This window comes from Panulirus ornatus, chromosome 47 (genome assembly GCF_036320965.1).
Source record: "Panulirus ornatus isolate Po-2019 chromosome 47, ASM3632096v1, whole genome shotgun sequence".
In the NCBI taxonomy this organism is placed as follows: domain Eukaryota; kingdom Metazoa; phylum Arthropoda; class Malacostraca; order Decapoda; family Palinuridae; genus Panulirus; species Panulirus ornatus.
This window is the reverse complement of record NC_092270.1, coordinates 1,586,738-1,601,763: the sequence shown is the minus strand read 5'-3', so window position 1 is coordinate 1,601,763 and position 15,026 is coordinate 1,586,738. Positions and strand designations below refer to the sequence as shown.

Sequence of the window (15,026 nt, the reverse complement as noted above, 5' to 3'; positions counted from 1 at the left end):
CTACCTGTGACGCAATTCGTACTCCAGGATCAGATGGACCCTCTCAGCAGAAGATGACCCGCAGAGGTCATCATGAGTGATGACCTCTCCCCCTCCGGAATATTCCCTTTACATTTCTTTCAACAAAAGTGACCCTTAAATCTTACACCACGTTATTCTGCGATGGTTGTCCTTCAGTACCACCAAGTTATCTTATGGCGAATAAGATCTTTATCTCACAATTTATGGGATATAGCTCAGAGAGAGAGAGAGAGAGAGAGAGAGAGAGAGAGAGAGAGAGAGAGAGAGAGAGAGACGTCAGTTGCATTACTATTATTCTAGTAAGTCTTACTGTTACTATAATCTTGGCATTATAGTAATTCCTGTTTCCTCGCACATATGAAAATTAGCACAGGGACAGTTATGGTGGGGCCGTCTGCTCCTTGATAACCCCACCCCCCTCTCCTCCGTCTCCTCCTGCTGGCAGTGGTGTCCGCCTCCCACGCCAGATAACGATTCAGACGAGATGATAAAGTTCGAGTGACGATTCTCGACCAAACAAGGCAACTTTCTCTCCCTCCTGTTGGTTGACAGTTTCAATTGTTGGGACAAACTGGCGAGCCAACTAGTGTGTTGCAACTCCTGCCATGAAGGATTTCCCCTCGCCTTTGATGACCTCTTGCTCAACTCTCTCTCTCTCTCTCTCTCTCTCTCTCTCTCTCTCTCTCTCTCTCTCTCTCTCTCTCTCTCTCTCATCCAACCTTTTGTAATCCATTCGTTGTCTTTCGTTTCTCTCTTCATTCTTCCTTTCTTCTCCCTCTATCACCATCCCCTTCCTTCCTTCCTTCCTTCCTTCCTTCCTTCACGCTGCCTCTGTCTCCATCGTCCAAGTGATCCTTCCCTCCCATTATGCTAAAACTTCTCAATCTTGTCACACCCAATAGAAAGAAGGCGCCTGTCTTGCTCCTGCTGCTGCTGCTGCTGCTGCTGCTGCAGCGTCTCCGGTTCATATTCCTGATGTGTGCTTGAGCGGGAGACGTCCAGCTTGTGTTACTTGAGGGAGATCACGTCACATCCAGCACCTCCTACCATCACGTCCAGGACTTGCTGTCGTCACACTCAAGACCTTATGACGTCGAGAACAGCTGATGATAACGATGACGTTGCCACAATTCATGTCCTCACACCCAGACCTGGTGATGATGTCACACACATACACACCCACTTATACTGGGCCATTTGACGTCATCTGTTGCTGTCTCAGGTCACACTGTAGGAGGTCCAGTAACTACAGGTCCATCAGATCTTGCTGTAGACAGGTCATCCCACAGTAGGTCATACCACAATCAGGTCATCCGCACGTCACTGAATCACCTCACGTTGATCTATGGTCTCCACAACGTCAGATTTCCTCCTGTGAGCTTCGCTAAGTTAACTGCATGAAAGATATTCATGATCTACGGAGGGACGATCATATACTGTATTTACTTACTGTGCTAAATTGTGACTCGAGGATTTATTACATGTTGTGTACATGGTTCCGTTGTATCAATGTATCTGGGATAATCTCTATAGCAAACAGAATCTGGTTTACTTGTAAACTTGTGCGAAGCTCCAGATTCACCACTTGTCATTCTGCCAGATTTTTATATTTGTTAACAGTGATACTCGTCTAACCACACTACAGCTACCATATACCACAACCACAACTACCATATACCACAACCACAACTACCATATACCACAACCACAACCACCATATACCACAGCCACAACCACCATATACCACAACCACAACTACCATATACCACAACCACAACTACCATATACCACAACCACAACCACCATATATCACCACCACCATATACTACAACCACAACCACCATATACCATAACCACAACCACCATATATCACCACCACCATATACCACCACCACCGTACCAACGATAATACCATGATAGCCTTGAGCATTACCACAGTCTACCACCATTACCACCACATAATAATTCACCGCCTTCATTTTCACCACTGATCACCACCATCATCATACTTGCCACCACCACCACTATCCTCGTCACCACCACTACCACTATCCTCGTCACCACCACCACCATCATAAAGCGAGACAGTAACGTCAGAACATCACTCGTCTTGCTTGAAATTGAACACAGTATAAACTGTTGCCTCAATATCATAAAAGTTGGGTGTTCGCTGACCAGGGAGTTCTCTGCTTTTATTCCACTTTGATGTGAATGGCAGCGACTTCCGAGTACAATATTCTACTACGAATCTCTAAATCTGCAAGTCTTTTATATATTGATATGCCTCAGCTAGAGGGAAACCGTGCACTGTTTTCTGTGGCACCTTCGAGAATCCTGCTCTGGTTTAGCACTGAGGCAAGTGATACTATGACTTCCATATGAGGCTGTTGGTGCATCTGGCAACACCGTTTGCCATGCCATTGTGAAAACGGAATCTCAAACTTGCTGATGGGTCGACTACCTCCACAGGAAGAGAAGATCGACTCGTGTTAAAGCACTGATGTACCCTGACTTATAAATGTGTGAAATGACTTAAAAGACGTCTAAGGAAAGGTACGAAGACGTAGTCTGCAAGTATAGAAGTAAAATGAAAATAACATTTCTAAACAAAGTAGAAAATTACTTGTCCAGATCAATGGAGATATGACATCAGACAAGGAGAGAGCCACAGTGGAACAGATATGAAAGATGATCGCCAGAAAAGGAGAGAAAAGAAGAGTCCATAAGAAAAAGGAGGTCATGGTGGACTTATATGAAGAAAAAGGTCACCGAAGATATATATATATATATATATATATATATATATATATATATATATATATATATATATAACAGACGAGCGGGAGGACTTCCAGTGAGAGGAAAACGTACTGCGGGTGTCGTCAAGATCCCGTTAGTAGACAGAGGTGGACCCCCTTCCCTCCTCTCCCTTCCCCCCAACACCAGCAGCTCCAGGGGGTCTTGAGGAAGGTCGGACGGGCGTGAGGGAGACATTCCTCACCGTCACCAAAAAATTACACCGAAAAAAAAAAGATCCTTACGAACATTTTAGTAACAGACGATATGGAACAAAGACGTTTCACTCGGTTCTCTTACTTTCTCTTTTCTTATTCATCAAACAACTCCTCCTCAGCTGATAGTCAGCAAACACGTTCGCTACAGATATCCTCCTCATGTCCACAGGGCACGTTGGTTCACCATTTTAAGGCGCATGAATTATTCAAAACGTACAAAAGGTTTCGAGAAAAATCGCAGGAATCTGTCAAAAGCGATCGTTCACAGTGACACTCCATTGTGAATGTGATTCTTAAGGTTAAGAGGGAGGAGACTCAACGCTCCTAGCGACCCTGAATACTAATATGATTTGTGAGAACTTGTTTCCGGCTAATCTGAATATGGATAAGAGACTTTTCCAGTCTGACATGGCGCCAGGACTCGTATGCTACTTGGCAGGGCTGTGGGTCGTCTGTTCACTATTTGGTGGAGTGGTTGTGTGGCTGTCCTGACGGTGGTTTGTGCGTTCACTCGTTGGTACGGTCATGTAACTTGGCTGATAGGATTGTGGTTTGTGTGTTCACTGGTTCGTAGGGTGTTATTCTGGTTGGTTGGGTAGTTTTTTATGTGAAGTGGTTGTCTGGTTAGTATTGTGGTCGTATGGTAGGGAGAGTAGTGGTCTTAGTTGTATAATAATGGCCCGGGTTATATGTTGTGAGGTTGTGCCTTGTATGGTTGACAGTGATGGTCTGTCTCTGATTAGTGTCGTGTTTCATAATGATGGTTGATGCCGTGGCTGTGGTATTATCAATAGCGTAATTAGTGTCATGATTGGCTGGGGGAGATCCATGGTGCGCTTTTGTATATTTCGTGGTATTTTGTGCTTATCTTGTGTAGCATTTGCTTTACGTTAGTAGATTTTTGTTTATATTTCATGATCGTTTCAGTTTCATCCCTGGAGATTTATACCAGTGTCCTGTGTCTGTCTGCGCAAAGGAATGCTTGAGTATTTGTGTGGTGGCTTCTGTTGTTCGAGGTAGTTTATGGGTTGATTTGTGCTGTGGTTGGCGAGGTAGTTTCTCTTGTTGTTTGTGCAGTCATGTACATGGAGGGCTGGAATCACTTGTCTAGTGATCTGTGAGGCGTTCTATTACTTAGGTTTGTTTTCTGTGGTAGTGTGAAGGGGCTTATTGTCTTGTGTGGATGTCTTCACTGTTCTTGGTGATGGTCCTGACCTGATTTTTCAAAATGCTTTTGTGGTAATTTCGGAAGTAAATGATGAGGACGATTACAGTCATTATGATTGCAGAACCCGATATATATATATATATATATATATATATATATATATATATATATATATATATATATATATATTCCCTTTGAATTTACCTACAGCCAAAGTTTATAAAAATAAAGAAAGACTTTACATTAAAGCATTGATATTAGTCATCTAACAACGTAGTATTATATTTCAAATTAATCGAAATATATAACAAGAAAAAGGGTTAAAAAGTTACTCTGATAAAAGCGCTCAGTCGACTATGTTTACAATAAAGGCTATGCGACAATGCGTCAACTTATACGAGTTGTTGCGTTGTTAGAACCAACTATGCAACCCTTCCTCCTTCCCAGACCTTATACAATATTCGCACGTAACGTCTGACCCCTTCGCTTTGAGAAAAAAAAAATATAAATAGGAGAAAACCAGAATACATGAAACTGAATGATTTGTACAAGTTACCCATAAAGATAAAATGCAGGGGTACCTATTTCATTGTTTCTGACCCATGGTAAGATGTCGCATCCAGCGATGAAAAAAAAATGTCGATTATAGAAAACGATATATATATATATATATATATATATATATATATATATATATATATATATATATATGCGTGTGTGTATATATATATATATATATATATATATATATATATATATATATATATATATATATATATATATATATATATATATATATATATATATTTATATATATATATATATATATTTATATATATATATATATATATATATATATATATATATATATATATATATATATATATATATATATATATATATATATATATATATATATATATATATATATATATATATATATATATTCGTCTTTTCCCGTGTTAGTGAGGCAACCTAGTTTTTTCTGTAGATTAATCAGAAGTATCACAAATTACATCAATGACTAATAGGAAAAAACATTTACATACTTGGAAAAAAAAAAAAAAAGATTGTGAAATTATCGTATAATTCAAATCCAATGACTTCCGCTTCACATAACTGTCAGTTCAGGGATATTTTGATGTTTCTCAACTCGTTTCCTAACGCCAGCATGTCGAAAGGTGAAGTACGGTTGGTGGCTATACTGGCCTCCGTGAAACGAGCCGTCAAACGGTTTGCTCTCTAGTCACAACTTCGCGTACTGTCCAACTTGTTTGTTGTCTGACCCTCGCCTCTCACACTGCTGAGTCGTTTGTTGTTTGACTTCTGTCTAGTGGGTTGACAAGGTAATTACTACTTCAAAATAACATGAATCATCCTCCCTTCTTCACCTTTCGTACTTTCATACCTACAGGTTGTATGCCACACCGTCTGTACGTCTGTTTGTCAGTCTGCAACAGTTTCTCTGTTTGCATAACACTTGTCCTTCTGACTGTTCCACCAGCAGTTTGCAGTCCTGCCTGCCAACGAGTTGGTAAAGCTCACGAAACCTATTGCATGCTTGCACTCCTGCTTGCTCCGTGAATTCAAGTGCGTTTGCAATATTCCCTTCAAAGACAAAACGAATTTCTGAATTGTTTCCTCACAGACATCATCTTCTGTAGGTCAGTCTGTTTTTACACCCGGAAATCTATTCTAAGAAGACGGGACAAGGGTTGTGTAGAAGACGGGACAAGGGTTGTGTAGAAGCCCCTCATGTTTATGAGAAGACTCATCCACCTCAGAGCAACATGTCACTCACAAGCACCCATGCAGCTACGACAGGAATGTCTCTCTTGTTTACAAAATTATGTGTCTCGCTCCCTGTACTTTCGTCACAGTTTACAGACCACATATATATATATATATATATATATATATATATATATATATATATATATATATATATATATATATATATATATAAGTGTAGTGGCTTATCATTAAATGGTGAGGATAATTCCGGAGGAGAGTATTATCGCTCACCAATATCGAATGCTCTCAAGTAACGGACTCGTCCGCCTAATTAATATCATGGCATTGCTCTTTCCTGAGTGATTAATTTATATTGGTTTCCCCGATTCAGATTAACTGAACCGCGCTTCATTGACTCTACATAATATATATATATATATATATATATATATATAAATATATATATATATATATATATATATATATATATATATATATATATATATATATATATATATATATATATACAATGAAACTGATACATTAAATTGACACGTCTGACGAAATTAATTAAAATTTCATGACAAAGCTTATTTCTTTCTTGCTGTCTCGTAAACTTTCTCAGAATTACGCCTGAAAGGGGAGGAATTTCACAGTGGGCAGCAATACAACTTTTCCCACCTGTATTCCTACAGTTCCGCTACATTTCAGCTATTGGCACCTTCTAGCAAACCCCCATCTATTCCCCTCTTTAATCCTTAGGGTAAGCAATCTAACCCTCAGATCCCCTTAGTTAAACTCCACTGAGTCTGTTTTATGCCTCACACTTGAGGGTGTAAACTGAAGGGTGAGCCCAGCTGAAATTTCAGCTGGAGATTATTGCGAAGTGTCGCTTGACACACCAGTGTCTTCATGGCTTCCAACAACAAGTGGACAGACTCGCTGGTTTTATCATCAGCTTGTATCAGTAAGGATATATATATATATATATATATATATATATATATATATATATATATATATATATATATATATATATATATATATGCGCTTACGTGATCAACACAGAAAAATGCAATATTTTGTAACAAATTCTCGAGTTATATAAGATTAAGTGACGTAGAAAAACTCGTCCCCTCAAAAGAGACTAGAGTATACAGCACATGCCCGCCAGCCGATAGATACTGTTTGTATAGTCTTGCTATAGACGTAAAACCTTCTATACCTCATAACGTCACACGGCTCAAACATCCTGGTCATGAATGCAACACTTATGGTCAAATGAAGACGACGACGTACATCCCATTTTCTTTTAGGTTACGAGGCAGTCCTTAAATTGGAAAATACACCCTGGACTGACGTGGGGAGAGAAAAAATGAATGAGCCCATTCTCGAAATCCTATTTTCCAGTAAATGGTAAATTGTAGAGAGGAAATGGGTAACAATGTATCTGGTTCGCTGTATAAAAGGCAAGTATTGGACTATTCACTTGTGAGAAGAAAATTCTGGGAAATCATTTGGATGAATAAACACACGTAGCAGCCAAGCTTTTCTGTAGCTGTTGGCAAGGCTAGCGAGAGAAGGACGGTCGTTAGCTAGGCGTCGAGAGGACTAAATAAAAAAAAAAAATGATCCGAACAGAAATATGTTCACATTAGTGGAAATTGATTTTCCCGTGGTGAGGATGTTGACAAGTTGACGGTATGGAGGAACGTATGAGGAAACTGAAGAATAAAGATGTTGAAAAGTATATTAGAAAGTGAGCTCTACTGTGTACATGTACGGATGAACGAAAAGAAAGACGCATCGGTGAACTGAACGAATGCAACGGACAGACGAAAGCTACAGACAGATAGACGGATGGATGCCTGAGCACTAAAGTGATCACGGCATCGAAACCCCTCTCTCTCTCTCTCTCTCTCTCTCTCTCTCTCTCTCTCTCTCTCTCTCTCTCTCTCTCTCTCATCCCAAATGCCCAAAGGAATAACAGCTTTTCCATTCCCTCGCATCGCTCCAGGCAGGTGTTCCCTCCTCACCGTGTCTTGGTTGACAGTGATGCAGTGATATATATATATATATATATATATATATATATATATATATATATATATATATATTATCCCTGGGGATAGGGGATTAAGAATATTTCCCACGTATTCCCTGCGTGTCGTAAAAGGCGACTAAAAGGGGAGGGAGCGGAGGGCTGGAAATCCTCCCCTCTCTTTTTTTTTTTTTTCCAAAAGAAGGAACAGAAGGGGGCCAGGTGAGGATATTCCAAAAAAGGCCCAGTCCTCTGTTCTTAACGCTACCTCGCTAACGCGGGAAATGGCGAATAGTTTAAAAAAAAAGATATATATATATATATATATATATATATATATATATATATATATATATATATATATATATATATATATATATATGAATTTAGGGATCCTAAATGTGTCGATAGTGAGTAAAATAAGAAGCCACTGGACTGAAGAGTTGGAGCAAAACCTCCATTCAAAAGTTGGCCAGAATACCGGGGACGCCATTGGAGACTGTATGCCAAACTTTACTGACTTATTCTCCAAGATGTGACCTGTTTCCCGATAGAAGTTCAAACGACCCCCCTCCCTCCCTCCATCAAAAAATATGATGTTCTGTAATTTTTTCCCATTTGTACCTATGTAGATACATGAGACGACTCCTTCCCATCATGACACTCGTGGTAATTACTTTTACTGCGAGTAGTGTACTGTTGACCTTGAGTACTACGCAAGACGGAATCATTAGCTCAGGTGAAGCTGATCATGCTTAATTAATACTGTTCCTGGTCTTAATGCCAAGTTGTCTCGTGGGGCCTGGTTGAGCCGTCACGAATTAGTCTGGAGAGATAGGTAATTATGGCATGTTCGTTCTGAGGATCATTGTAGATATATATATATATATATATATATATATATATATATATATATATATATATATATATATATATATATATATATATATATGAACACACGAACTTATGAACACCTCAAACCATTCCTTTTCAATTTCACTCCCAACGTCTTGTAAGAAAGTTTTCCTAGACTTTGAGTCCAAAGCCTTTGTATCACACACTCTTCTGAGAAAGGTCAAGAAAACCCTCACTAAATGATACACCAGCCAATGAAAAATATAAAGATTTAAAGTTTTAAAACTGTTTCTGTGTCTGAGGTTAGTTTCATAGACAGACTATGATCATTAAAGTGGCTTACCAGGGACGTGAGATACAGGAGAGAGATAATCTCTCGGGAGATCTGTGATGGCTTAGACTCTAAGGCAAAGCAGATCTCGTCGGCTTACTGGAAGATTATATATGAGATAACTGCAAAGACGAGGATCAGCTGAGTTACTGTAGTAAGGCAGAGACTAAGGGAACTTGTCGAGGTAGAGGGTCTGTGTGTGGCCGAGGGAGTGGAAGGAATGCATCAGACGGCCATGTAAAATGAGAGACATAAAGAAAACCCATAGTGGGTCTGGAGGAAGGCTGGAGCCAAGGGTCAAGGAAGACTGTATAATGAGGCATTAAAAGTCTTAATAACAGCAAGATATGGTGAGACGCTTGAGGGGGACGAGGTAATTGGAGAGGTGTTGAAGCGGATGCGGAGGGGTGACTGGCTGCATAATTCTTACATGTAATAAGATTGAGACCACGAGGGCAAGAGCGAGACACTATATGATTAATTATTTTAATATTTGACTAAAGCTTTTATCAACCATAAATGTGGGAAAAAATGAATAACGAAAATCCAAATGATGTATCAATTAATTCAGATTCATCTGCAAACAACTGCGAACTCCATATCACGGCTCAGCAGATGTCTTAACTGTACAATTTAGCATATATTGAGATAACTGTATGGCTTATCTGATGTGTTGACTATATGGTTTAGTTGATAGTAATTAACATACGATTTATCTGACGTTATGTTAACTGAAGCGCTGACAAAGATAAGCCTTTGTTAACTTTACCTTTAGCACAGATCACCCTATGTTATCTTTACCTCTGGCACGGATCAACCTATAGTAATTATGCTTTCACTTTAAGGCGGTGAGTCCAAGCAGAGAGAGAGAGAGAGAGAGAGAGAGAGAGAGAGAGAGAGAGAGAGAGAGAGAGAGAGAGACTATCAATTCCAGTTTTGTAAAGCCGTCTGATCAGACACACAAGCGTAGCGTTGCCAATGTTGGACTTGTAAACGAAGTGGTCAGCGGGCCAAATGGTATCACTTCTGAACTTTGTAAACGAGCTGGTCAGGGGCCACACGCTATCAATGCTAGACTTTGTAAACGAGTTGTAAACAAAGGTATAAATCTGTACTGGGCTGGAGCTGGAGTTAGATTGCTTTCCCAGGTCAGCGAAATATGAGGCCATGAGACTGGCCAGTATGTGTGTATACCTTAGTGTTGGTGAAGTCAGCGAAACGACGGGATGCCGCTTCACAGCGCTTGATGAGGCTCTGTGAAATTGTGATAGTGAGTTGTGAGGATATGAGGACAGGCCCCGAGCGTACAATTGTCAGGCGTGAGTTTATATCAAGCGGGATGTGAGGAAGTGGATTTCATTTTTGTGAGTCTGTGGTAGGATAATACGTATGGTAGTCTCTCACAGTGGTGTGAGCAGAAGGCTGTGTTCTATGGGTAGGTTGGTCAAATATGAGTATGTATTAGTGAATTGTGAGTATATGGTTGTGCCTGTAAGTCTACGATGGCAAGGTGTTGTGTTATGATTCCACGAGTAGGTGTTCTAAGCTTGGAGTAGTCAGGTGTGAATATATGCCACTGAAATGTAAGAATATGGTTGTTTTGTGAGGAAGTGTTCCACGTATGTGATGGTGCAGTGTGAGATCATGTGAAGGAGTGTTGTGACTATATGATAGTACGGTGAGGGTGCATCATGGGATGTTCTGATTATTCTAATCACGTGGAATTCCCAAATTAATCATATGCCCAAAGACAGTCACTTAATTCTTACAGACCCTGCATAGGTACAATCGTGAATGACTGGAAGGAAAAGAGAGAGAGAGAGAGAGAGAGAGAGAGAGAGAGAGAGAGAGAGAGAGAGAGAGAGAGAGAGAGAGAGAGAGAGAGAGACAGGTCTTCTAAGTTGAAGACCTAAACGAGAGGCTCTGATATTTCAAATGGCTCTCTCTCTCTCTCTCTCTCTCTCTCTCTCTCTCTCTCTCTCTCTCTCTCTCTCTCTCTCTCTCTCAGGACAAACTTCCATTATCACTCTTTCCAGCTATTCACGACTGTAACTGGCCTGGAGATGGCCAGCAAGCTTTTGTACCCTTGCTTCTGGCTGCCATCTCTGGCCGATCTGTCTGCCGCCACTTTTGCCTTCAGTAGCCATCAACTGCGCCAGGTTCATAAAAATCGCGAATTGCTGCCATGGATCACCTAGACTTCAGCCAATAGTTGGACGGGGGAAGGTTTCAAAGAAGCCTCGCAGGTGATTACGACGCAAGGAAGGGTTTCAAAGAAGCTTCTGGTAGTCATTAAAATGTTAAAGTCTTTTGCTGATCATTTTCTCTCCCAGGAACGTATTTAGATGTGGGGGATTTAGCGTGACGATGCTGGTAATGTGTGTTGAATTAGTTAACCATGCGACGTTTGCAGAGTGATTCGAAAAGGTTTTAAGGACATCGAGTTGTGCAGCTGTTATGAGTTGGTCTGTATCAACAGTCGTACTTTATACTGCAAAAAGAGTCTGAAAATACCAGCGCCTTTCATGATACTCAACAGAAGTTTTGGGTCTTAAAAAAATCACATTAACGCGTGAGATAATTAACATATGAATTATCTAAATGATAATGCTAATTACCGAGAATTTATATCTTAAAGAAAATAATCATAACACTAAAAAACAAATTCATCTTCGGCTGTCAATCAATGTGTAACTGATCAGACAGATAATGATAACAACCCACTTTAGATTTCTAGGTTCCTTTGCAACATCATCTCTTCAAACACCATGTCTAGTGTAGCTGTCACTCTACCTACGCAACAAGACACACAGATGCATCACATTTAATTATCACAGAAATCAACGGTAATGTAACTGATAAAGATTACTTTAAGAGTTATATTTTCATATGGGTTTTTGAAACATGTATGGGGAACTTTCTCTAAATGCCTTTGAATGTTAAATGCCATTTATAAACCATTCTCCCAAAAAAAGTTACATGCTCTCTCTCTCTCTCTCTCTCTCTCTCTCTCTCTCTCTCTCTCTCTCTCTCTCTCTCTCTCTCTCTCTCTCTCTCTCTCTCCAGCTGACGTACATACAAATGCTCTCGTACTCACCTATGACCTCCATCACCTGCTGCTGAAAGTCCTTCTCGAAGGTGGGGAAGTCAGCGACCACCTCACACTTGTACTTGCCAGCCGTCTCCAGCGAGACGTTCCTCAGCACTACAGTGGTCAGGTTGGACTTGGCCTCCTGGTGGGGGTGACACAGAGAGGAGAACATAGCCTGTTAGTGGGACGTTCATGTTACGACCTACCTTATCTAACAAAGCAGGAGACAACATCCTGCTAGTTAGGAGTTCCTGTTAGACCTATCACCTCACCAGGGATGGGCACATCTCGTTAGTGGGATAACCATGCTTGACCTGACCTCCTATGATGGTAGGAGCCGAGGTCAATGATAGTTTGAATATCTGTCAACATATGTGGTTATCTTTTCAATATAATTATTCAAAGTGTTTGTGTTTGTCATGCATGTGGCAGAGGTTCGACTCCACCTGTGGAAGACACTATATATATATATATATATATATATATATATATATATATATATATATATGACCAGAAGGTACGAGTCAGCCACGGTGTTAGAGCGGCCTGTGTCTCCCTGCCATTCAACATCCCTGCTGGTACCCACCACAACAATGACGTCACACGCAGTGTCACCAGGACAAAGGTGGACCCGCCGCTGGCAACACACGTTAGCCCGCTGGTGGCGACACTGACGGCGGGCGGGAGGATTACGTACTACGCTGGTCGGAGGGAGAGAGAGAGAGAGAGAGAGAGAGAGAGAGAGAGAGAGAGAGAGAGAGCGAGCCAATCTAACGTGAGTGTATAAAAAGTATGAGAATAGTAGCCGTGTTCATGATTTCTACTGTCTCCTTTTATTTACCCAGTCGTTCATTTAGTCTCACTTATTGCTTTATTAATTTCTCTCTATTTTCATCCATCACTATATTTAACATCTATTCATTTACTTATTCAGGAGGTTATTTATCTCGTATACCTATATATTCATTTAACCATTTACAATTTTTCTTATGAACTTCCTATCATTTGTTTATATGTTTTTTTGTTTTTTTTTACATTTACTTTTAGTATCTTTCTTTCTGGGTCATGGACGAAACGCAGGAACAGGAAGCATCTTTTTTTTTTTTCATTTTTAAGCCGGACCAGCATACTGGTGTGAGGCTACACCTGGGCCACACCAGGTTGCAGGTCGACCCCTGGCCACCAGCGCAGAGCTGTGTGTGTGTGTGTGTGTGAAAAAAAGAAGATAAAGAATTGAATAAAAACAACGAGTCAGCCTGGTGAGAGAGAGAGAGAGAGAGAGAGAGAGAGAGAGAGAGAGAGAGAGAGAGAGAGAGAGAGAGCTATCTCCGCTGGAAATTATTATATTCTATCTACTACATTTTTCTTCCAGTTATCTTTTTAAGCGTTTTTTTTTTTCACAAAAGAAGACATTAGTAACATCATTGTTAATTAGATTATTGTAATAACTAATTCATCATGAAAAACAATCTGTTATCAAAGATAATTGAACTTACTTCTTGCAAATTATCTTAACGCGATCCTTCTGGTCAAAATTATCAAGTCCGAATAATCAAAGATGACGATATTCCTTTACCTCAATGAGTCTATCCAATCTGTACGATTAATCAGGTGCGATCACGTAGGATTAATACCTGAGGAACATTAATCTTACAAACACACACATATCATCCTCTCAATATGCCCGAGTGTTGAGTGAGGAAGTTGGTTGGTTAAGGCTTTAATTTGCGTCCCCTCCACACAGACTGTAAGAGCGAGGCAGATATTATGGGTTAGATGATTAACACCTTAATCTACATGCCACCCACACCGGCTACATAACCGTGATGTACGTTACAGGTCGGCTCAGTGTCCCTCTGTATACATAGACCGTATATGTAAGGTTACAGATCTCACAGTTAATCTGACATGTGGTTACAGAGTCATTCACACACTGTGCATGCATGCATGACGTGTCCAGAAACACACCTTCTCCAGATAATGACAGATAATCTGCCACTATGTATATGATGTACAAATATCATGATCTGGCTAATCAAAGTTCGAATGAAATCAGTATCAAGAAAACTACATGACAAACAAAAGGAGAAACTTATTCTGTACAATGTGAGGTGCTCTGTTGGGGTGAGCTGCTCTGTTAAGCTGCTCTGTTGAGTTGAGTTGCCCTGTTCAAGAGAATTGTTAAGTAATGTTTAATTTCCTGGAGGGTATATCTCGCCCTACCTGCAGAGCGGAAGAATATGTTGCTTATATCTCGGGAGTATAACAAGGTCATGTCGTTTCTGCAGTCTGGAATAAACTATATATATATATATATATATATATATATATATATATATATATATATATATATATATATATATATATATATACTATAGTAACAGTCATGACACAGACAACATACCGTCTTCATCATCTCAGAGAAATGGAATGATGAAAAATATGAGGAAAAATGCTGAAGTAATATATGTGCGTATATACGTGTGTGTGTGTGTGTGTGTGTGTGTGTGCTTCGTGTCCACAAAACACAATTCTGTTGTAAGCTTCAGAAGGAAGAAGAATGGGTTAAGAGACACTACCATAATGCTGAGACATGAGCAACGTCGCTCCCTGAAAACGGCATGAAATGGAGATAAACAATAACACACACACACACACACACATACACATACACACATACACACACACACACACACACACACACACACACACACACACAACACAAAGAGCGTGGATGGGAATGTGAGGTTGCCATGTTGTACCATCCAACA

The 15,026-nt window shown here is 40.1% G+C and overlaps 1 protein-coding gene across 1 annotated transcript in view; it reads right to left on the bottom strand.

Annotated features, from left to right (window-relative positions):
- The window catches only part of LOC139763418 (cell adhesion molecule 1-like), a 171,968-nt gene that overhangs the window by 16,615 nt on the left and 140,327 nt on the right, over positions 1-15,026 (bottom strand). The window contains exon 4 of the mRNA XM_071689442.1: positions 12,262-12,397. Coding sequence (XP_071545543.1) covers positions 12,262-12,397 — 136 coding nt within the window. The remainder of the gene's footprint in view (positions 1-12,261; positions 12,398-15,026) is intronic.